Raw genomic sequence first — 25800 nt, forward strand, 5'->3', positions numbered from 1 at the left:
TCCGGTGGCATACAGTCGTCGTTCGACGCAGAGAATTGCTATGGCTGTCAAAAGCAGGGTGAAATTTGTCGAGGAAACGGAGGAGGTCATGGCGCTGCTTGGGGTTTAAGGCGTTGTCGATGACGTGGCTGAAAACGTCTTCAGGCGATGTGGCAGGTACGGGACTACCAGACAGGGTGTTGACCTCGGACGATCCATTAGGAAGTTCCAACGTGGTAATGGTGTCGTAAGGCTCCACAGTGCCGAGAGATTCACCGCGAAGCAACGTAATCGGGAATGGGAAGTGGTTGTAGACAGGAAGGAGAGCCGCACCTGTTTGAAGGCCAAGCAGCGCGGTGGGGAATGGTGAGATGTGGTGACGAACGAAAGCAGTGGAAGGTGTGAAGAGTACGGTAGAGTCAGAGGCAATGGAACAGGATACAGGTGCCAGAACAAATGCGTGCGGAGGTATCTGGATGTCGTCAGTGAGGGACAACTTGGTGCAGGAAAGGGAAACGTCGTCAGATATGGCATTGCCAAGCGAAGAGAAGGCGACTCCTGCACGGGAGCAATCAATGACAGCTTGGTGACGGGAGAGAAAATCCCAACCTAAAATAATATCGTGGGAACAGTGGGGAAGAACGACGAACTCGACGATGTAGAGCACTCCTTGAATTTGAAGTCTGGCGGTGCACGCAGCCACCGGTTGGACGTGCTGTGCTGTGGCCGTGCGGAGTAATGGACCGAAGAAAGGCGTCGTGACTTTTCGTATTGAGTGGCATAGTTTTTCGGCAATCGCAGATATGGCGGCACCTATGTCAATGAGGGCAAGCACAGAGACACCGTCAACAGCGACATCAATAACGTTGGGCGGCGAAAGAAGAGGGCTTGAGCGTTGCAACGATGACGCAGTTCTTGCCTCGGGAACTGCGCCACTTAGTTTTCCATGTCAGCGGTAGAGGGACGTCGACGCATCGAGGAGAGCGAGCGACGACGAGGAGAAGGAGAACGGCGGTCACAAACTGGGCGAAGGCTAGGGCGGGGAAGAGGTAAATCGCGGTCTGGAGCGTTAGACAACGGATGGTCGTACGCTGCTGTGCGTGGGTCGTCACGTGGATGAAGTGGACGGCGGCAGCACAGGCGTGCAACGTGTCCGGGAATACCACATGAATAGCAGATGGGCCAATTGTCCGCTGTGCGCCAGGGATTAATTGCTCGATGGACTGGAGTTCGTGGTGGCGTGGAGGTAAAAACAGGGCTATCAGAGGCGGAGACCGGAACGTCGGTGGGCGTGGTCATGCGACGGCGTCGACGTAAGTCAGTGGGGCGGTGAGTTGAAGTGCCCACCCCACTGACTCATGGACCTGCTTTGGAGCTCGAACAAGTGTCCGAGCTCCAGAGGAAGGACCTTGGACACTTGTTCTTCTATAACGTGTCGTAGGGTCGGACTAAGGGACGAACTGGACTCCGGCAGGTTGGAGATAAGGGAGAGCTGGCGAGCAACTTCATCCCGGACAAAAGCCTTGATCTGCGAGAGGAGGTTGGAATCGTGAAAAGGAGAGGTCAAGCCGGACAACGATTCCTGATGGGGAACAGGACAGCGGGTGAGGAGGCGTTGACGGCGGAGCTCGTCATAGATTTGGCAGTGGTCACTGGAAGGTTGACTAGAATCTTCAGCTGTTTGTACTATGACCCAGCACCTCCACCAATTATGACAAGGAAGTCTAGCAAGGCTGTGGATGACACAAAGGACGCCGACAGGAAGACACATTAGCGTAGGTTTAGCCAGGCGCACCAGGAACAGCGTAGGTTTAGCCAGGCGCACCAGGAACAGCGTCGAGCCTGAGCCCCACTTCAGTGGCGCTGGCGATCCGGCTGCGGAGCTCTACACTACGCACTTTTTCTTCCTTACACAATGAAAAACATGGCACCGAACAGCAAGAAGCTTGGTAGTGAACGTCGAAGTAGCTAGGCCTAGCATTGACATGGTGCCAGTGGATTTGCATACGAGAGCACCGTTACAAGGCGGCGAGCTAATCAAAATGGCGGCGGTGGTGGCTTCGGCTAATGCCGTTTCAGGCCTGCGGTCTTGGCAAAAAGTCTGGAAAATAGGAAGGCGCAGATTTCTCGTGTCAGATATTTCGAACGTTGTTATATAATGACTCTATGGGGTATCTGGCAGTGCCATGAAAGCGTCCGAATTATCGGGCATGTCCGAAAGATCAGGCGTCTGGAAAATCGGTCGTTGACTGTATACTTTTCTTAGAATCAGCACGGCATTATTCCTGTGCTAACTGACGATGGTGGCTGCCCGCTACATTAGCAAAGCAGTTTCTTAACTGAGCATAACTTCACACTAATAAAGCTCGTTACAAGCATCCACGACTGCTGTCCCTGCACAAATATCATCACACTACACATGAAAATTTGCATACGAACTTTCAATTGTTGTCACTGCAAAAGTACCATTACATTATGCGAGACAACATGTGCACATATTATTGATTGCCGTCACTGCCTAAGCACTTTCACACTGTGCGTGGTAATATGCATATGGATTTTCGACTGCTGTCACAGCACAAGTATCGTCACACTACGGGTGACAATATACATGTGGGCTCCTGCACAGCACAGCAAGTGCAAAAAACCTCTTGAACTGTTTCACTTCAATGTGAGACATCCCACCAACTCATAAAAGTGAAAATACTGCATTTGCAAGAATATAACCCAACCACAAATATAATGCAGGGTGTTATGGTAGGGAAAGTCATTTGTGATTGCTTAGAAAAAAAAATATGAATACCCCAAATAATGTGTAATTCACACTTACATGTAGGTTTAGAATAGCACTTCTTTAGCACAGTGTGGTGTGTGTAGGCATTGTGGTAACATCCATCATGGAATGCAGATTGCCTGCAAAATCTCTACAAGTACTGGGTCCCACTTGAACATGTATCACAGTAATATATCGTCCATTGCTCTATGCCGAAATATTTATGCCAGATGGTTGCACAGTAGGCATATGGCACGTTCTCATGGTGAGGCCACAAGGACGGGCATTGCTGTAGTGGATCGGTCCATTGGACCAATACGCCCTTGTCTCTACAAAAGCATTTCTATTCCAGTTGGGACTCCATTACATGGCTGCCTCCTAATCCCTTTTGTTGTGCTAAGTTAAGCCCTCGCCGTTCGCAAACCTGTGCCCGTTTCCCAGACTACGCGTGGTACGTACAGATTTCCATTGCGAGGGGTAGAGGGGGCATCGATTGTAAGCCGCACTGGATGGACACCTCCCTGCGCACTTTCCAACCTGGAGCCTGGCTCTCTTCATTCACGTTGACCACTTGTCCACAAGGACAGATCCTTGGCAGCCCTCCTGGAGCAGTCACTGCAGATAATTTTCATTAGCACAATTAGCTTGATGTAGAAGACAAGAAATTTATGCCACGATTACAACAGTGAAATCTAGCACATAGTGAGTTTAAGTACAGCTGTTTATCAGACAAGAGAGTGAAGGATCTAAGCTTCACCATCCTGGTTTTAAGCAATGTTGTTATGTAACCTCCTTGAAGTTAATTTGCATCCTAATTAGCATTAACATTTTAATTCTAGCATTCTAGCTAATTTGCATCTTAATTAGCGTTAGCATTCTTTGGGTACCTAATGCGCTTTCTGAGCGCTATCCATCTATCTATGTTTGTATCTTACCATTTTCCTGCCTACCTGGGTTACCTGGTAGTCGTGGTCAAATGGGTAGCTCGTCGGGCAACTGTGCTGAGGGAACAGGATTCGAAACAACCATCGGACCAACTTGGGTCACCGAGTATGTGCCAATGTGTACATACGTGCCGTTCTTCAACGAACCACTTTCACGTCGACATGGCTGCTGGGTAGGTAGCTCTGTTAAAAAAAACTCTTTATGGCCACTAGGGGTATGTGCCACTCTTCAATGAACCTCTCAACTTGGGTCCCTGCGAATGTGCCTACTGAGTGTGCGGCAAGCGAGGGAACAATTGTCAGCGTTCTAAAGCACCGGCGTGCCACGTTGCTTGTCTCGGAGGCCACGACTTCTCAGCAGTGCCACTAGGTGGCACAGCGTGTCCAGAAAGAAGAGTGAGAGAGAAGCCCATTTGCCACATGTCGCGGTTCTCAGTGTTCAACCGCACCAGGGTGCCATGATTTCGGAGGCCACACGCGAGCCCTATGGCAGCGGTGCCAGATGGCAGTCCCAGGGAAGCGCGAAGGACAAGTCCCACTACAGTACCTGCCTCGTACGTAACTCATTACGACGGTGGCAATACAATGTTTCACTATATTGCTTCAATGCTAACACATAACCGTCGACCGTCATCGTGAGACGGGTTATGCCACAATTCTTTCCTGCTCGCCCCCCCCCCCCCCTTTTGCTTTGATTCCAGCACTTAGCACACATGCGTGATTTCTTGTGTTATGCACCCACTGTTCTTCCCAAATAAACTTTAGTTTCATGCCATTCCACCATCCCTTGTCGTTTGTGCAGTTTGTCTTTCTGTAAAGTTACCCCTCACACCTTCGATTAATAAAGTTGTTACTCACTCATTTTCTGTACAGTTGTACTAACTTGCAAAGCTAGCAATTCTAACGCAGGAATACTGGAGCGCTTAGGATTCTTCTGGACAAATTACTGTGTACAAACATGGTTGATGAAATAAAACAAGCTCACTGGTCGACTGAAAAAAAAAAAAATGCACCAACCTGTGTCTGAAGGTACGTCAGAAACCGCATGTTTCAGTCCACTATTGTCACCTGCCGTGGAACCAGCACACACCTGTCAAACAAGAACATCAAGAAAGGCTACACTTAAAATCAGCACAACATACTGCCCGTACAGCCACTGAACAGTGCATGCAGTTACTCTGTACCAGTGCAAGAGCTTCTGGGTCGTATTCACTGTGTGGCCCAGGTGTGGCCCAGGTGCAGCAGCTCTTTTTCACTTCATACAGCAACACGCAACACCCCAGCCCCGCACAAGTATACCACAGATTATGCCATTAGATCTTTGTGAGAAGCTCCGCTTATGACATATGATCAATAATTTTCAATTCTCAACAACGTTATCAAACAAGATGTAGATTCCACATTACTATTTACTCTCTTAACTCAATTACTTGAAACAACAATCTGAAAATCACTTCAAGTGTGCAGCTGCAGTCATCAGCACGTACTTGAAGACACCTCAACTCCCCAAGCTTCAAGGAACTCATACAATTTTTAGCCCTTTGCAGCCATGCACATTTACCCAATTTGTGGTTCTAGTGAGGAGTAATTCGGCACACTTACCACCGTATTCAGAAATGCAACTTAGCTTGAAGCCCATGCTTGACTTGATTTAAAGGACGCCTGGTGCGAACATGCCCAGGACGGTCATTGCGTTTGCTTCGGTGCGTTCACAATAGGCGTCACCTAAACCAAGTCAAGCACGGACTTGAAGCGAAGTTGCCTTTCTGAATACGAGGGTTAGACACCACGCAGAAATCACGCTCATGTGAATAAGCACAGGTTAAGTCGTTTATATTATAAAATTTTATTGCATAGGCTCTCAACAGCAGTTGAGCAGTGTGCGGTAGTGTTCGAAGCACACTCTTGGGCAAAGGCCAGGATTTGCATTGCAAGTCTTCAGGATCCTTAACGCCACTTTCTTCTAAAGTGCTCTCATCCAAGGACGTTTGCTGGCCATCTGAAGGCAAGTTATATTGATCCCATACCACTAAAATCATCCTTTGATTCACTGAACTCGCGTTAACCTCGTCCATGAAGCGCATGCCCAGAAAACGTTGCCATCCTGCCAGCGCTTCACGCCATAAATTGTGCAAACATCACCTCAAGCACGAGGAAGAAAAACATTCATGAGCCATTCTACTCTGTAAAGGTGGACGACCAGTGAAGCTGTTTAGTGCACAACACAGAGGTGACACAGAATTTTGAAGGTACAAACATACTTATTGTCCTGATCGGTGGTCATAGTGACAATAGGTATGCACACACATTCACGTATCACCTCTGTTATTAAATCTGTCCATCACGTAAGACAATGAACGGCTTATACCCCTTTAAGCAATGGCTCATTCCCCCGTAAACGCGGCCTCCCCATTACGACGACAGAAGAGAAGTGAAATTCTACGCTGGAATGATGAGCGGCAATGGAGCCAGCTGTGGAAGAAGACAACGAACGCGTGAGCAGTGGCACAAGCGCATTTGCGCGGTTGCCACTCCCCAACATTCTCGCCGGAAAAGCACTGCGTCAGCACATCCACCGCCTTCTGCCGTCGCTCTTCCTATCGTATGCTGTTGATTTCGGAGAGGTCGTTATTGAACCATAGACGATCACATACTCGGCAGCTTGATCCGAAGTTGCGATCAGGAAAGTCTCTTTACAACCTTGCATAGGCGCCGTCGAATCCCGGCACCGTACCCTCATGGCGTCGACGTCTCTTTGCGACATCCTGCTTGCTCGGGATTTTACGGTAGTCAATATGTTGTAGGAACTCAGAAATTATCTCTGTTGTGTCACCACTTGCAGCATTCCATACATGAGCAAAAAGTCGCTATATTGCATATTGTACCTGGCTTCCATGATGCACAAATGTATTTCAGTCAGCATGCAATAGGTTCTGTATTCTAAAATTCACTGTGTGGTCTAGTTTTTTCTTTACAGTAAATTACTGTACAGCACCAGCAAGGAGTCTAGTCTCAGCTCTTTGTGTGTACTGCAGCAAGTGTGCATTGCTGCTACAAGTGATAATGCAGGGCCAAGGCTTCCATACAAGAACGAGCTTTGATTTGGCTCTACCGCTATCACTCAGTTGGCACCTGCCAAGTAAGTTCCCTCGAGTAGGCTGTGCATATTGCTTTTTGCCCTTATTGTACATCCGTTCGATTCGCGTGCATCACTGTGAACCAGTTCACGGGAGTGCACGATAAGAAATTGTGCAGCTTGATTTTTGTGATGCAGGCACAACGTGACACTCGAAACGGAGGCCGAGATGCAGACACAGTGCAGGTGTTATGTTTTGGCCCACTAATGTGCATTGAGTGCATAACTTTGATATTTGTCCCGAACTACAGTTTCAGCTTCTGACGTGTAAATACACCCCACGCTTGTGTAGACACAGCAGATGCACGCAAGTGGGGTTTCAGCAGCACTTTTGCTCATATGCTGTGTCGTCTGCTGTGCTGCTGCTTCGCACGTGTGCGTGTGCGCCAAGTCAGCACCGACAGCAGAGAGGGTGCAGCAAAATCGTGAACCAGCCCTGCACCTTTCCTGCACCTTTTGAAACAAACAGTATGGTTCAGAGGGCACCATTGCTGCACCCCTGAAACAAATAGCAAAGTGCAGTACCTTGCGAACTGGTTCAGGTGGTGCACGCAAACTGAACAGACCTTGTGAGGAGATTATGCAATGAAGTGTGGAGGTGCATATGTCTCAGATATAGATTGTGTTGTGTCACACGTGCATTTATAATAGGCATGATGCTGCAGGTCCCTGCAATACGGAGGGATGCTTTGCTAAATTTTGTCATAACTAATTTTCCCTGTGCTTAGGATAACTTGTTCTTGTGCTAGTTGATTGCTACTTGATGAAACCATTGTAGCGCAGATAAAAACAAATGCAAAGAACACAAGGCCAGACTGCAGTAGTCCCAGGGTGTCTGATCTTGTGTTCTTTTTGTTCGTTCTTGTTTGCCCTGCAATGGCTTCATCAAGCTTCCCTGTGGTGTTTTTTGTCATCTACTTCAATAGTAGGAATTAGAGGTGTTATCCGAATTTAGCAACTTACTTGCTTCGGCCCTCTGATTAGGCTGCCACATAGGACATTTTGCAAGGTGTGCCTCTCTGTGTGCAATTATTCAGCATGGGCTGAATACAGTTTTTGGTGTGTAGTGGCTTTTCAATTCTGAGTGCATATTTTTCTTGCCTGTGTCTACAAGAACCCTCACATGTGGTCTATGAGAGCAAACTTTTGTGGGCAGTCAGTGCTCTCCTACTAAGGCAAATTTTCCTACAGAGCCTGTCCTGCTATGGCTGCAGCAGCAATCACCTTCAAAATGCAGGTGTGGCTACCTTTGGTGCTATTTGTCACTCTTGGTAATTACATGTTCTCCACCTTTCCTAATTTATTATACAATAAAGTTTCAACATCTCACATGGAGTGAAGTAGATGCCTTGCTGCATTTCAGGTCTGCATTCATTCTTTATGCACTGCACTGCATAAGGAGCTTGAGAAATTTAAAACAGCCCCCCCCCCCCCCCCCCCATATTCTGATTTATTTTTTTTTCAATTCCAGTAACGTGCCATATGCTATGTAATTTACTAATGGGTGGTATGTCGAAGAACAGGCCATTATTTCTGTGTGATGCTATGCAAGCAGAGGGCAATATTTTACAAGTGCACCCACGGATCGAGTAAGTTACAATTCACTTTTCAATGATGAACAAACATCAGAAAAAAAAAAAAATTCAGAGCCCTTCCACTACTGTGAAGATGGAAGCCAGCGAAGCTGCAACTATGGTGGATCTGCTACAGTGAATATTGCTATAGTGAATTTATATATTATCGTTATTGACTATATTGAGCATCTTCGGCATGTTTGTCAAAGAGCAAGGACACCGGCGTCTTGTTTGCGTCCGGCAAGTAGTGCGTTTGCTGCGCCAAGTCCGCCCCATCGTCATAGACTGGCGTATGAGCCACAGCGTTGATAGCCGTGGCACACTACACGGCATCCTCAGGATCCTGGAAGATGTGGTTAAACGAGCGTCCATCCCATAGCGAGTCCAAAGGGCAACTGCTAACAGCGCTAGCGCGATTTCTATGTCACGAGACAAAGGGGCACAACGATGGTGGGAAGTGCCGCCACCGAGTATTGCGACACCTTTGAAAGAGTCATCAGCGGTGCCGAGAGGTGTAACAATGGGCCATCCATCATCCGTTTTGACACCCGTGCTAAGGCACAACTGGCGGAAAACAGCCAGGCACATGGAGCCAAAATTGCTGTTCTACACATCGTTTTGCCCGCGGACGTGATCCGCCAGAACCTATAGCCATATACAGCTTCACTGTAAAAATTTTCATCGGCAGATAGAGTGATGCACACACTGTTTGTCCAGATGTGAACCATCTATTTTTTTTTAATATAAATTCATTTTAGAACAATATTATATTTTGTATGCTGGTGTCATGCTTATCTGCTTGCCTGCCACCTGTAACTGAAACCAGGCGTGTCATTTCTGATTGAGTTGCAGCATCACTGACAAAATGTGTCCTTACTAAACCATTTCAGTTCTAAGGATACCCAGCAGGGCAATATTTTGTAAACGATTCTGTGTTCCATTCAGAATTGACATCCTTGTTCCAGTTAACATGTCATCGGCAAACAAAACATTTTTTTTTTATTAAAGCGAAGCTTTGTACCTCTACCAGCCAAGGGTTCTGTCGTGTCCGTCGTATTTAAAAAACGATCCCGACGAACCGCTAACAATTGCAGGTATAGCAGTATAGCTTACTTGAATTCAGGCATTCAGTGTACAACTAAGCACTCGTTTTCGCAAGAAAAACCACAAAAACAAGCTTCAAAGTGATGAGCCAACATGATGGATGATAAGGGCTGCGGGCAAACAACGGAAACAGGCTCGGCGCGGTCCGTAAGATTAGATTGCAGCTGTTGCAAAGCTTATGCAGCTGCTTGAAAGAGGGTTGACGTCATTCGAAATCCTTCCAGCCTAGTAACTACTTCGGTTCATTTTCTAGACTACCCCCCTATGGGGTAGTCTAGTAGTGTATATCACACCGATCATAAAGCAGTAGTGAACATTGTTGTGAAGTAAATAATAATAAAGGCCGTGGTTAAAGTTACGTTGTAGTGTGTGAAATATCAAGTGCGCCGCAGTCACCGTGAGGGTGGCGTAAAAAGCTTCGCTTTCCAACCACCTTCACAGGGTGGATTGGCGGGCAATTTTTTCAAAAAGAATTGTACAGGCGGCATTCAACTGGCCATCACTATCCGACAATACAAACTTTTTTTTTTTTTTTTTCAGATTTCCGTGCCTATAATGTAACAATTTGTAACGTTAGCACGACTCACTGCAAGTGCCTCTAGACGTCCACGGCAAAATAATGTATTGATCAAGACGGCCACTAGAATTTGAGATTAGCCGTTCAAGTCACCTTTTAGACATCAATTACCTGTTGGCGTGTTTCATGGGCATCACCGCTAATATATCCCACTCACCTGCAAGGTCTCCGCGGGCGTCGGGACAGACACTCCGTCACGGGTGCCGATATTGCCGGAGGGACGAGAGGTCTCTCCGCTGTCACCGTACCGGGTGGGCACGGCGCCCGGTTTGAGCGCTAGTTCACCGGTGGCGTGCACCTCGGAGCCGTCCTCCGGCTTGCACTGAAACCACTTTGAGTCGAAGTGCAGCGAACACACGAAGCTCTGCTCGCTCGACGGAGGCGTCCATCCGCTCCGCTGGCCGCTCGGACAACCGCGCACGAAGTCGATCCAGGCCTGTCGCTCGGGCGCCTCTTCTGCGGGAAAAGGGTGCAGCACGAGTCCGTGGACAGAGCTCACGAGGCCGCACACTTCCAGGGCGCAGCGACGCCGAGTATCCGCCATGGTTTCACAAGTTTCGAGAACGCGACGGCACCCAGCCTTTTCGCCGCAGCCACACGCCCAGGCTCCAAGGTACTACACGCGTAATGACGGAGGCTCAATGGGTCCCACACTTTGTCAAGAGGGCGATTAAAGTGCTCATGGTAAATTTCGCTCTCACGTTTACAAATCCCAAGGGAGCGCTTGGACCACTCGTGCATTCGTGCCTTCGACTCCATGAATCCGACGCGCGCAACCGGTACCGGAACTCGGGTTGCGTTTCCATGGTTACTGAAGTCGCTGCCTCGTAGCGCGCGTTTTGACTGCGCGAAAGGAGCTCCGATACACGCTGTAATCGCTTTTCACTCCGTCGACCGTGTCGCAGCATTGACGGCCCGCTGTGATAAGTGCGATGTCTTTCGAGGAGGATATTCCGCAAGAAATCTTTGGAACATGTGCCATGATTTATTTGCCCGTCCCCAGTGGCGTAGCCAGAAATTTATTCTTTTTCGAGGTGTGTGGGGGCGTCACGTGCCCGGTGTGCCACCCCCTCATAAAAGCTCGTAAAATTAATTAAGCCGCAGGAGAGCTATCGATTATGAGAGATCGAGGGTTCCCTCGGGCACTATAATACTACTATGTATTTCTTTGAAATCTAATGCATAGCTGATGACTCGCATCAATTCATGGCAGCTGCCTCGTCTACCAGTCGGCAATAGTGTAGCCTAGTGTTCCTGTATGTGTTCCCACTGTGGGAGCATATAAGGGGGGCACGGCACCCCCCTCCCCGAAATTCCTGCTACTATGAGCATGCGGTCTGCACAGCCCCTTCACCCTGCCCGGCTCAAGTGCGTGCCCCCTCCTCCTTCCCCAAAATATAATATATTCTGGCATAGGCCACTGCCAATCAGGGGCGTTTTATCACCTTGTTGAAAAAGCTTCTCAGTGCCCCTTTTAAGAAAAGTTAGCATAGCATTTCTTTCCCTTTATTTTATTTTATAATAAACACTACATACAGGGCACATTCAGTTCTTGCTGGGCACAAAAGTCTTCCGCAGTATGTCTAGCTTCGAGCTGTATCATGTATGCACAGCGAGATCTGGTAAATCACTTGCACGGCTAAGGTGGCCTTGGTGGCCAATGATTTTTGCGCCACTGGTGAGTGCTGGGTGGTCACTGAGGGACCCCAAATGTAGTCGTAAGGTAACGCGCGTCGCATATAGGCTCTTGCTTTGATTGCACACCAGAAGTACACCAGCTCGGTGTCCCGTGCGCGGCTGTAGGCTGCTGGTACTAAAAGCGATGACAGCCATGAGCTCTGAGCATAAATCGCCGAGCACCGCACACCCTTGCAATTTTGGAGCGCAGCTCTTGGGCGCCCGTTCCTGCGTTGAGCGTCGGCGTAACCGGGCGAACGAGCGCAGCGTGGGATGAAAACGAGCGGGGCGCTCGCTTTCATCCTTTCACAGAGTGCCGCACGAGACGTGCTTCACGGCTGCATTCGTGGTTACACAATCACTGTGACACTATGACAATGGAATACTCAGCGCAGCTCGGTGACTATTATCGCGTCCCGCCTATTCGTTCTTGCATGCTATGACCGTATTTTTGAGTTCTTCTGAGTTGTAATTATAACTTATTCCCTTTCTTGAGTGTAATGTCAACAGATTAAATTTTGTGTACAAACGGCCTTGTTTCTTATTCGTGCCAAGGTTGCCCTTGCATGCGCGATATCTTCACAAGAACCTGTCATCATGTAGCCATGGCTTCCAAGTAGGGCTGTGCGAATATTCAAAACTTTCAAATAACGAATTGAATAGTGTACTATTGGATTCGGTCTTCGAAACGAATAGTCACTATTCGTAAATGCGAATATTTTTCTAATACTTTTCGAGTATTTCAGAGCGTCAACTGCACCCAAATAAACATAAAATTGAAGAAAAGGTACGGTAAGTATTCACCCCCATGGGTGAATACTTACCGGACACACAAGGACATATAAAACATGAACTTGCGTAGTGGAGCAGGTTACGTCACTTTGGTGGCCATACTTTACAGGCTGTACAGTGGTCATTCGTACTCTTTGTCCAGTCCTGTGCACGCAAAGAAACTACTTGTTTGCTCCTAATGCTCCATTTCTGCTTTTAATAAACAATACTTCATAGCATGCTATGTAATGACGAAAACATACTAACTTTAAGAATACTGAGATGTGAACATCGTTTTATATTATTGTGATAATGGTTATTCATTATTTGAAAACTATTCGAAAATTATTCGATTCGATCCGCTTTTGGCACTATTTGATTCGGTCTCAAAAATCACTATTTGCACACCCCTACTTCCAAGGGTGCAACTGGTAGGATGGGCTCATCCCATCCTCGTTACCACCAAAACGACCATGTCCTTCAAGCAGGGAGCAGTGGTGTAGCCAGGGGAGGTGGCACACTGGGTACACCCCATTGTCCTCATGTCGTTGCGGTCACGCTGTCCCTTCAACATCATTCCACCATAATCACTGCATCATTGTTATGCCGTCATGGTCAAGGCTGACCCTGGCAAGTGAGAGTCTTGGCAAAGTGGGCCAATCCCAGATACATCGTATGTTGCATATAACCAAAGCAACAGAAATCTGAGGGTGACCACTACAGATTCTAAACAAAAGTACGAGTCTTCAGTAACATGCTATGAAACTACATTGCTCGAATTCTAATCGCGTAAACATCGACAGTTGTCGTGAGATGGGTTCAGGCGCAATTTTTTTAATATAATTTTTTAGGCTGCTGTGATGCACCACACAAAAAGGACCAGAGTGAGTGTCACATTCAAAGGTAACGATAGGACTGACGTAGCCAATTATAGACCTATTTCTGTTATTCCAGTGTTTTCTGAGGGTTTAGAAAATATAATTTTTGCTTGTATATCAGGAATTTTTGAAGCTAAGAACATTTTAACTGAATCACAGTTCGTATTTATAAAGGGCCACTATATGCAATCAGCTGTCAGCAGTTGATATTTTCAATGGGAGAAGTTCAGTGGTTTCTACTTATGCCTCAAGCATGATTTTGACTGGCTTTAACTGATTCCAGTCGGTGTAAATTATCAAAGACAGAAAGTGGTTGACTGTGCTCCGCCTTATCAGTGGTCCTCTTGCATTCACAAGTTCATTTCATAAGCCACACATTGACAGTGAAATCTCACTACGACTACTTTTGTTCCAGAGCTTGCAAATGTGCAAGAGTAAAACATATATATGCCCCCAACATTCATTTTTAGGCCATCTCCTGCACATGACTAGCTCATAACTGGAATATTTCCACTCTTGACACGCCAGCTGGTGTATTCTTCTATATGAGTTTGGTGTAGATAGCGCTAGGAAAAAAAAGAGAAAAAGAATGACACAAACACCTGTATCTATGTATGCACTTGCTTATATTTATTGGAAGAACTTACAGGCCCATTAAAAGGCATTTAAGTGAGAGGTTACAATGCCTAAATTTTAGGAGCAAGTAATGTAATAATTTTAAAGCCCACACACACACAAAAAATTACCATCGCGCTCAACCAGTTGCGACGACGAGTTGTGACATTCTCTGATTATCATCCTGTGGCCGAAGATCAGAGAACGAGTGACGGCGCCGACATATAAAAATTCAACTAAACGCCGTACCACTTACTGGAAGCACCCCTTTTTACAGCAATAATTGTAGGTGCATACATCCTCTATTTCTCATGGTGAATGAAAAATAGTAGGAGTATACCGTGTTGAAAACTCGTACCGAGCGCTATAGCACATGCAAGCATTCACACGATGTTAGCTGCCTGTAATAACAGAAAAGAAGAGCTAAATAGAGCAAAGCAAACATATCAGGTTAACGGAGAGAGTAATGCAGAATATAATTTCCCCCTTTTTTTTTTTCGAATGACCTACTACCGACTCGTAAGAAACCGCTGTGATTGAAGACCACGCTACAAACCCGAGATGCCTTTTCAAGATGAGGTGTTCCCCACGTAAGTAATTTGGAGCGAGGAACCTGCACTTCCATCTCCACCACCGTGCTTAACAATCATGTGGTCACGCAGTTTACATTTGCTGAAATATTTACGTGAAGCACACAGTTGCACGGGAACGGCGCCACACCAGTGTGCGTGCGCATGTGCTCCCTCGCATGGTGCTTCTGGGTGAAGGTGCGAGGACACACGCCACACTTGAACGGCTTTTCGCCCGTGTGCGTCCGCATGTGCCGCACCATGCTGTTGGTGAAGATGGTCGTGTACGGACACAAGGTGCAAAAGTGCAGTTGCCGCTTGCTAGCGTACAATGCGACGTTTGCCCCAGGTTGCAAGGAGGCGTGGGCAGCTTGGTCGATGCCCGTCGCCGCCGCCTGCACACCGTTGGCACTGCCCGAAGTGTTGTCGTCGTCGGGGGATTGGTTGGGCCAACCCGGTGGCAGCTGAACGGCTTGTAGCACCGCAACTTTGTCTGAAACGAAAACGACGCCTGCGAAAAGAGCACACGCACGACAGCTATCAGAGGAAGGGCACTAGAAGAATATTCAACAATAATGTGCCACACTTATAATCAATTTCATATATTGGGTAAAGATATCTCACTGTTTAGACTATCCGATTTGGCTGCATCATTTATTAAGTAATTCTTGTGTTTATACTAATATCCTACTTGCACTATGTAGGTACTTTATGTTGACATTCTGTGAATTTGTCAAACTTGAAGCCTTAATTTTGTTGTTGCCATTGCTCAGTTCGGGTTGACATATATGCACAGTATACTTTAAAAAATTAAGCAATCATTAAGCACATGTGTCTGTGGTAATTACCTTATGTGCGGTGACATGCAACACCTTTGGCCTTTATTGTCACATTTTTTTTTTTTTTTTGCCCGAGTGCTTTTCTGCTCTGCCTCACTGTTGTACATTTGTCAGGGAGTTGAGGGTATTATTTCAAGCCTTCTCTCTGCAGCTGTTTGCTCGCCCTCCTCCATTATTAAATGGGAAAGTAAAGATTCATTCATTCATTCTTTTGGGCCACTTGGTAAAGCACATTTAACAACTATGAAGCGCAAAACACGGGACCAAAGAAAGACTGGACGGATGGGGCAAGCTGCATAAGGTGAAAACAGTACGGACGTCTGGTACAAAACTGAAGATCCCTTTTGATGCTTATAACATTGCTGCCATTGCACGACAGTGTCCATAGAACTTATCCTGGCCGTCTCGTCTTGCTGTGGTCCCACATATTGCGATTCATTATCATAAAAAACGGAAATAACAGCACACCCCAGAGAGACGAGACAGGTCTAATAGCGGATGGCATTTCTTTCAAGTGCCCAATCTCAATTTAGTGGTCTGGGCCACTTGACGATTAAAACATGCAATTGATAATAATGACCATTAGGTCAGTCTTTCTCTCGCAACTAGATCCTGAAGCACAACATTTTTTAGAAAGCAACAACACAAATAAATAATGCTAAGATCTTTTGTTAACAGCAAGCTAAGCATTGGTGGGATAAATGACTAACAATAAACTAACAAAACAAAAAGACATTTACCCATGGTTATTTTTTTATTTATTAATCTTTTATTATAACATCTCAATGTCACCAGGATGTACAAGTGGAAAGCTAGGAAGGAATTTCCTGGTCCAGGAAAGTTTCTTTAACCGAGGCTCAGATATACAATTAGCAACAAACAAAAGTCTGTAATTCATTTACACTACTTAAAGGTAAACTTTCACATGTGGTTATGCGATAACAGTTCAATAGAAAAGGTACAAGTGTGACTCTGTTAATGCCAGGCTTTTGATCATTTCATAAAGCATGTACAATTTGAAATGTTGCAGTACACACGAAATGCCATGCACTCAATTTATGCTCCATTTGCTGCTCAGCTCAATATCCAACTTGTATCTGCTAGACCTAACTCTTATCGCTTTAAAGAGAGTTAAGTCAAGCCACAGCCTCAATTTATGAACAAAAATTGAAGTGTTCCATGCAACATTAATGGTGTTTCCTTTATTGTCACACATGGTGCGCATTATGGACCATCAAGTAGAAGAGCTTCAGGTACTGCTAACAGTACATCAATTATTGTATGAAAACTGTTCTTGTAATAAGTGAGATAATATGTGTTATACGGTGACAGAACCAAACAGACTGAGAACAACTCAGTGCTGTGACAAAATGACAAATTCTTTGTTCTGGCATGCGTCAGATCGAAGCCAGCATTTCAGCGATACCACTACCACTGGAATACAAGTTGAGCAGTGCACTGAAATCTCCAAACTATTTCGAAACTTGGTCTTAACATTATTTCAGCTTTTCACACTTCTACACTGATTGCTGTAGTCAGTACGAGATTAACACGGGGATCTGAGAAATGCAAAGAATAAGCTTAAATTAAGGAAAGCAAAGCGCATACAAAATTGTGCAAGTGACTAAAAAAAAAAAAACTGTGATACCACTTTACTTTGCTGTGAAGTAAACCAAAGCTACAAAGCTAGCGACAGTTTAAATAATGTGACATAACTTAACGACTGGCATGAACTACAATGTGCACTTCTGTAAAGACTGTGAGCTCAACAGCCGAACCACACGGGGGAAATTCCTGCAGAGACCTGTAGGCAGGAAGACAAACCCCTTAGTGGCAATTGAATTTGTGCTAGTTGATGGGATAGTAAAAGACTAGTAGAACACAGGCGATTAGTTTTAGTGTGCAATCTGCCACGTGTGTGGCTTTAATACTAAATGCGGTCTCCAGTTTCTTAATGGGCTCTTCTGGTTAATATCTTGTGATGCCATCCGATAGTGACTACACACAAGCAGTGAATAATTAAAGTGCTAGCCACGAGAGATCAAGAGGCAGTTTAACATCTGTACGCAAAGGTCCAATGATCAAAGGTGTTTGCTCACTGGTATATACAGTATGTCCCACTTAAACATTTTTTCACCTTAAAGAAATAACACACAGCCTTGCAAAAACAGCTTACCGCAGTTAATTTTGCACCGTGAAAGGCAGCTCAAAACTCGTGCTTAAGAACTGGCAAATCAATCCTCAAATGTCACTTATCACTGTCAAGAAGGGTCTCAGCTGGAAAAATCTGCTCCTTAGACACTTTTAGCATCCAGACAAAGGGCGAGAACATCAATGACAAAACATGGAAGAATGCTGCCACCTTGATGTTACACAGTGCAACTTTACTGGTGGCATCATCTCGTGGTGGCACCGCCAAGCCGATCATCAATATGCAAAGCAACTTGAATATCAAACATGGACATTTTGGCTAATCTTGCCTTACAAAGTCATTCTCATGAACAGCTATTGGTGGCACGGTTACATACCCAAGAAGTTAAATGCTTTGAATTAAAATCTGTTAAAATTCAATGACTCAGAAATGCATTAAACAGATACTGGGCCCCTAACGTTGTTACAATTACCTGACTTTTCAATTTCCTGAATTTCAATAACTGAGATAGGTGTGTGTATGAAAATGGGAAGGCTATACAGAATCTTCCAGATTATTCTGGCCCCAAATAAGGGGCAAAATCATTTAGGACTGACAGCAAGACAATCAACAAATGTGGCTAGGAGACACCCGAAACAAAAAGGTTTCTGGCTCTCCTGGCTTCTATGGAATGCCCCACTTTTTACCGATCACCTAAACAAGCCAATTTGTAGCACAATAGGCCTTTTGCAATGGATGGGTTGTTTTCCCTCTTCACGAAGTCCATCAAACATTACAAACAGAGGCAGCATAAGACGGAGCAAAAATGAGATCTGCCAGAGATGAAGTCAGCATGATCCTTCAGAAACCTGTATCACCAAAACTCTGTCATATAATGTTCCACAAAAATCGAATGACAACTGCACAAGAGACACACATCCTTATAGCAAAAGGTAACCCTAAAAGGGCACATTTCAGTTTCTTTTGAGTGTTTGGAAGTTTCAAGAGACATGCTGTCATTCTACACTTCACAATGTCATTTGAAGGTTGACTACCCGTGCTCCACTGCGTATAATTCAATCGCAGCTTGTGGAGCACAGCTCCTGCTAATTTTTCAACTGCAACCCAACTGCAAATGAATGTTTGAAGATGGAAAGGTATTTGTACTAGCTGGTTCAAGATTAGCAATACAAAGAACACTCAACACAGTTGAGAAAAACAGCACAAGTCACTGGAATTTCACAACAATGAAGCAACAAATGCAGAACAGGGAACGAAGAACTCCACAGAAAAGTTGGACCAGCAGGCTCTCACATAGCATGGGACGAGGCTGAGGTTAAAGAGACTAGACATTCTCTTTTGAGAGTAATCCGAGTGGCATCACAGTCTAAACCAGTAATTCAACTTTCAACACACTTTTTGACTTTACGCCAGCTTGTTCAGGGATACTATGCACACACTCTTTCGATGCAATAGTAAATAAATAAAATGCATCAACTTGGAGCAATGTTAACTAGAAACACACATTTGAAGCTACCATAAAGTTTCAGGGTGCTTTGCATGTCACTCACGTTCACACTAAGGTGTGAAACTGAGACAGTACCTGGTGGAAACAATAGCTCGCATTCTGTTGAAGATGGCTGAAATAGCAACTATAGAGCAATCATAATTCTGTTTTTTATTTACAATTTTGTCAGGTACAATAGTGATCTCCATAAAGCCATGTTAAAGATGTCTGTAGATGCAGCGACGGCTTTTTCTAAGGAATGGTCACGCATGATGGACTATTGGAGGGGCGCCCACAAACCCCAATGCTCCCAGGGTCAGCCTTGAAGAACAATGTCCCACACAGTGGCTAATGAAAATGGATATCTGACCCTTAAATTTTTTTTCCTTGATGTCTTTTGTTGCTCATATAAGGCAATTTTTAATAGTGCCACACTAACACTTCATGTTGCAGCACTTGTACAATTATTTCATGATTCAGATACTAGAAAGGCTTGTAGTAATGAAAACTTAATGGGGAATATTAATGGAATGAGCAAAAATTTTTTCACCATTGTTGATTTTAGTGCCAAGCGCATCTGTGTGCGTGTGCACGCATACACGTGTGGATAATTTTAAGGTTTTCAAATACGGTAGCAATCAAGGCAGCAAAGTGTAGCCGGTTATAAGGAAAAAGTTGATTGGGGCAGATCATGTGTTTGACAGATATCCGGTGGCCTGCTACAGTAACAAAATGGGAATGGGTGCCAAGTTAAAAAGGTACAGAGTCAAAGGCAACAAGGGGGGAGCAATGAGATTAGACAAAGCATATGATGGGGTTTGGTGACACAGGAGCCTTCGGCAGAAGTAAAAAATGGGTTGATGATGATAATTATGCAGGTATTAAATCTCTCTAAATAATATTCCACATTGCTAATGCTAACAAAACAAAAGACAGGAAGAATGCATTGACTAGCATGCGAATTTGTGGGCATAAGTGGAAGCTGTTTCTATTACATGCAGCCTACCACTGATAATGCAACACTGACAGTCACGGAACTAAACAAAAGTGGGACTAACGCAGCTGCAGCTGGACTGAACTAGTGACTTGCAATAATTTGTGAGACAGTAAAGTGAAGTGTCAAATGAGTGGTGACGTTGGCAATTCTGCTGTACCCAGCTGGCGCAACTGACTGGTAGCTAGCTGCATGCGTTACAAATAAGGCTTCATTCATGCTGACCGCGCCTGATATCTAGCACCAGCCTCAGTGCACTATTTAGTAAATGACCTCATAGTTTCCTTCAAAATGAGATTGAAAATTCCGCAAATGTTAATGTACAATTAAGAGCATAATTTTGTGCACCACATATTCACACCATAACAAATAACGCAACATAAGAAATGCAATCGGAAATAAAAAGAAACACACACACAGCCGTGATCTTAATTCTGTAAAGGCAAGTGAATGAACTTGTGAAGCTCTCTAGGGACTGGGACTTGCAGAAGGCAGGAAGGGGCTGTGGTATCAATGATGCGACCCCGGAAAAAAAATGTCTGGAGCTCACTTTCCACACTTCCAATGATTAAAGGCTTTCTCAAGTCCTACATAATTGGCAACAAAGCAGACACTTCAACTTGCCGAAGAGATAACGTGACATCACTCAGATCAACACAGAGAGCTGCACTTTACAGCTGTGCATTGAAGTGCTCTCTTCAACAGGGAATTCCCTCTTGCACCAATTACCAAAACCTCAAGAACTACAGCCGAGTCATGCGAAATATGTTCCATCTCGGCTGTCTTTCTTCCTGCTTATGCACCTGCAACCTGTGACGCACCATAGCAGACTTCTGGGTGAACTGACGCAGGCAGATGTTGCACCCAAATGGTTTCTCTCCCGTGTGGATCCGCATGTGGTCAGACAGGTGCCCGCTCTTGTAAAACCCTTTCGCGCAGACGGCACACTTGAAGCCCCTCTCGTCATAGTGCTTCCGAAAGTGCTGCATTAAACGGAGCTTGCTGGTTGTCGAGAATGGACACGCAGTCACAGCGCCGCCGCCGCTTGTCATATCTAGCTGGCGGCTGTCCCTGGCCTCCTCCATTCACAGAGCTGTCCAAGTACGCAGGGCCTCTCATTGCTGCCACCGTTGACCATGGCATCTTCCAGCTTGACCGCTGTGCTCGGACTAGGAACGGCCATGTCATACTTTAGGCGAGCAAGATCTGCACTGTAGGTGTCATCTGCTGTCCGATGACTTGCCGCATAAAGGTACGTGCCGTGGTAAGACTTTCCCCCTTGAAGACTTGCCATATTTTGGAACGACACTAAAGGGAGGAAGAACACAAAATCCTGGTCAATGTTTGCAGGCATAAGTCTTTTGTCATGCACACTAATTCTATGTTGAATACAAAACCAGATGCACCATAGAATTAGGCTGCTTAAATGAGAGGCAAAAGCTCGTTTCAGTACATGCTGACATAGATGAACAAGCCCGCAGCTTTAGCACGTGAAACAGCTCCATTTGTTGGCTGAATATTCCGCTATGAAAAATAGTTGTTTGCTACCATCGTTTCATCAGTGAAAATCATCTAAACTTCTAAAGCATCATGACAGTGACTGATACTGTACACTAGGCCTTTGTTTTACATAGGATTCCTACAAGCAAGGCCCGTACCCAGATGACAATAATGCATTTCATCATAAGTTTCCTCTATTTACTACCGGTCTGAACAAGCAAGTGCTTTAGGCAATACTTTACTCCTGTGGACTGATTCTTGTTCCGACTGGACAGCGGTCATCAGAGCAGGCTAAAGCTTAATTCTCTGAGCAAGCAACTAGTCCAAGAATCTGTCGACTACAGCAATTGGTAGCACTGCCATCTCGTGGTTATCTTACTTCAAGGAATGCTTGACCTAGTAATGATAGTTAAATGGTGACAGCAGCTTGTGAACGCTCACGCTATGACAAAGTACTATGGAGAGCTACTGAATATAATTTCAATCACTGCAGGGTTTTTTTAGATAGCACAAAGCTTCGATTACATGTGTGCTTTAGCATGTCAGTCCCGTGAAACTGCAAAAAAGGCTACCAAGTGAACATGCAACTTCGTACTACAAGCACTCAGCCATCGGGCTAATCATGGCAGGCCATTTGTCTGTAAGTAGCTTTGCTGCATTTCTTGCATGTTCGAAACAAACACAAATTGCGCACCAACCGGCCCTCCCCCAACCCCCCCTCGGGCAGGAAGACTGCGCTTATCAAGCGACCATCCTTCTCGGCTCACCTTCGCACGCTTTCACTCACACCCAAAGCATACAATGTGTGAGGCGCAATAGAATCTTATCGCACCTGGACTTTATAGAGAACATGACCCTGCTCTGCTTTGGCGCGGTCCGCCAGATATGAGAGGTGCATTCACAAGCAGCTGATTATAATTCAACTATTTGACTATCTGCGTCGGCGGAGGCTCCCATTTATTGTCTCAGTATTTCTTTGCGGCGGCAGTAACATTTTGTTATATTGAAGTCGTGTATAAACATACTTCGTTATGTTGAGGTTCTAAATACAAAGTGTTCCATGGAGAAGAAGTCAAGAAAGTTAAATACTTCATTATATTGATAATTTCATTATTTTAAAGTTTGTAATATCGAGGTTTAACTGTAATATTAAAAAAGTATGCACAAAGTGCTCAACCTGTGACGAACAAAATCGAAATGCTCTGAACCTAACAATAATAGCAGCGCAACAGAGTGATGCAAGCCAGTGCAGTGCAATGCCAATGCAAGCCATCATAACATCCACTCAATAATTTCATAACTGCTTAACAGCAGATCAGCTGGAAGTTAAATGTGAAAATGCACAAGAAAATAAATATGGGCATATCACACACGCCGACATCTATGTCCACTGAACACAACTGTGACATTTCATTGAGCATGCATCTGAATGCCAAGAGTTTGCTACAGCATAAGAGTGTGTCTATACATTTTCATAAGCACGAACATTCCTATAATTTCAAATGCTGATTGGCACATTTGAAACTGTTTCACATATCTTGTGGTATTATTTTGTAGTAGTGCAGATAAAGACAATGCACAGGTAATACATATTCAATCTTTGTTGTCATCCGAGTATCATGGGTTTAAGTAAGGTGTAGCTTTGGGCAAGCCGGTGCTGCATTGTGTTGACCAGCACACAACACAACAAAGGACACAGGGAGGAACACAGCAGTATTTTTCTCCCCGTGTCTGCTGTCATGCACTGGTCGTCATAATACTGAGTTAAATCATACATGAATGGACGACATTCACCCTAACTACGAGGAATAATAAAAAAAGGAAAACAAAAATATGCTTCAAAAGAAATGTTAAGTTTACAGGCAAGGTCACAGATTCTTTCTAAACCCCGCCATGCACATGGCAAGAAAAGTATCCTAATGACTCATATAAGGGCATATAGAAAACCGAACCAATGTGATAGTGTTTCAATGGTCTAATTTATCATAACTACTATTAGCAGTGATTACCGAGGTCACATTCACAGAATAGAGGAAGCACAGTGGCAACAAAGCACTTGAATAGCTTGTGTAGGGGCAAAGAGAGAACCAAACCATATGTAATGATAATTAACTGGTCTATAATTAGTGTGGTACTACCACTTGTGACCAGTTAAAACCATAAAATATGTGGCACGAAATAAGCCAGCTGCAGAAGCTTGAAAACTGACAGTAGACCAGCTGAGCTGGTCAGTTATGTTAACCAGGAAACGCATTGTACACATCAAACTTCAAACAATGTATTCAAGACACCAGAGCCCTTGGCCACGAGTAATATCATAGATACAAAAAAGCCCTAAGTCACATGAAATGCCCATTGCACGAGGTTTTGCTAGCAGCTCTACCAACACATTAGCAAAGTGAATATGTGAATGCACAAACACTGGCATTTTGCTACAGCGACAAAAATTATTAAACTACTGTTAGAATGAGCAGACTTTGAACATTAGTGAGGTTCCATTTGATGTATTGTAATTTTGTACTGCCTACAGCTCTATCAGCACAATATTTTATTATGAACCAGTAAGAGTCGTATGCTGCTCCAATCTTAACTGTGCCTACTTGTATTCCATTCAATGCATTACATTCACATTATAAGGCATGTTCAGACTTCAACATGCTGATGAGAAAAAGAAAATAGGCATTAACACTCAGCTCAGTCAACACATGTACATAGAAGGAAATGAAAACAATTCATGTAAGAGTCAATTGAAACCGTGACTACAATAAACAGGCCCAAGATCAATGTCATGATGACGCTGTATTAAGGTAAAGTGATCCAACAAAAGCTTCCTGAACAGAAAATGATGGCACTGTTAAATGCACTGAAACAATGTTGCAAGAAAATACACAACAAAAAACACAGTCAGCCATGAAAGCAATGACGTACTAACATCCATTAAATGCAAGTAAAATACAGAAACAAATCCAGAATGTCTAAAAAAGACATTAAGAATATGTGCTTGTCCAATGATGGGTCAAATTTGAAATGTTTTTGCAGAGGAATTGAAGCCAGGAGCTTTTCACATAATATACAGATGCCCAGTCACACTGATAAGTCTTCACTGCGCAGTCACCTCCAAATTGCTAATTACAGAAGCTACACATAACAACTTGTTGCAATGTGAAGGTGCTGCACATGGGACTGCAATTCAACATACACACAAGCAAGGCAACATTCCACCCTAAATCAGCATTGCTCAAACATATAACCATTTGATGAGTACGTCAATTAACAATAGTCAGCTTGATAGTGACACAAGGAACACTACATGATAACAAGGAATCCTGTTCACTTTTTTTTCCCCATACCTATGCTATTCCTGTAGTCTTTGCATCCTTGTGTACCTAGGCCATCCCCTGATTTCCACCTCGACCTTTCGTTTTTGGGCGACATTCTCTGCATGTCAATCAATTTTTGTTTGCAGAAAACAAAGAAACCTCCCATGAAGATGCTTTCTTTCATTTTGCAGTCCGGAGAACATTTAGTGCCAATCTGTGGCTCTTAAAGAAATCACCGGAGTCTGAGAAGAATCTGAGACAAAAATCCGAGTGCATAGGTATTGTTCACTTTGTTGCCAATAGCTATGCCAATGTAATTATTGATTTATAGGGTTTAACATGCCAAGGCAAAACTGGGACTGAGAAATGCTATCATAGAGGGTCCTATTTAGTTCTTACCACTTGAGGTTTTTAGCGTGCATCTGAATCTAAGTGCATTTCGTCGCATCAAAATGTGGACACCACAGTCGGAATTCAAACCTGCAAACTCATGCTCAGCAGCAAAACACCATAGCCACGGATCCAGCATAGTGGGTCTGCCAATAAGCTAAGGAATTCCATTTTCCATGATGAATGCTTAGAATTTTTCTAGTGCTTTCCAAATGTTTTGCCATTACTTGAAGGGTTTGCGAAAAACTAGGCCAGAACTTAGCACTGCTAACTCTCTAGGTATGCGACAGCGTACTTAGAATGTGATGACTGTAACGTCTCCTATGTACATGTGCATAATGGGCAGCCTCACACACTCTCATTGATCAAAGCGACATTTTTATACCTTGCATCAAACTTGCGATTTCATGCACATTGTGACCTGCTCGTGTACGTTCAACACACCGAGAGTTTTCTGTTAGGTACTTCCAAAGCGAGTCAAGTCCACCTATAATGCTATAAAGAAATGTGTGACCAATGGTG

At 44.7% G+C, this 25800-nt stretch overlaps 1 protein-coding gene across 14 annotated transcripts in view; it reads right to left on the reverse strand.

The window, feature by feature from the left end:
• The window catches only part of LOC119431122 (zinc finger protein 233), a 99802-nt gene extending 88955 nt beyond the window's left edge, over positions 1-10847 (reverse strand). For 9 of the 14 annotated variants that reach the window (XR_007464030.1, XR_007464031.1, XR_007464029.1 and 6 more), the window contains exons 1-3: positions 10245-10847; positions 4714-4786; positions 3212-3367 (exon numbers count right to left, since the gene is read on the reverse strand). Coding sequence is in view for 10 of the 14 variants with exons in the window: in XM_049657399.1 (XP_049513356.1) it covers positions 3212-3367; positions 4714-4786; positions 10245-10631 (616 nt within the window). In the remaining 4 variants the exon portion in view is untranslated. The remainder of the gene's footprint in view (positions 1-3211; positions 3368-4713; positions 4787-10244) is intronic. The other 5 variants (XR_007464032.1, XM_049657400.1, XM_049657406.1 and 2 more) reach the window with 3 other exon arrangements.
• Between the last annotated feature and the right edge of the window lie 14953 nt (positions 10848-25800).

The sequence above is a fragment of the Dermacentor silvarum genome, chromosome 10 (genome assembly GCF_013339745.2).
Source record: "Dermacentor silvarum isolate Dsil-2018 chromosome 10, BIME_Dsil_1.4, whole genome shotgun sequence".
Taxonomy (NCBI): domain Eukaryota; kingdom Metazoa; phylum Arthropoda; class Arachnida; order Ixodida; family Ixodidae; genus Dermacentor; species Dermacentor silvarum.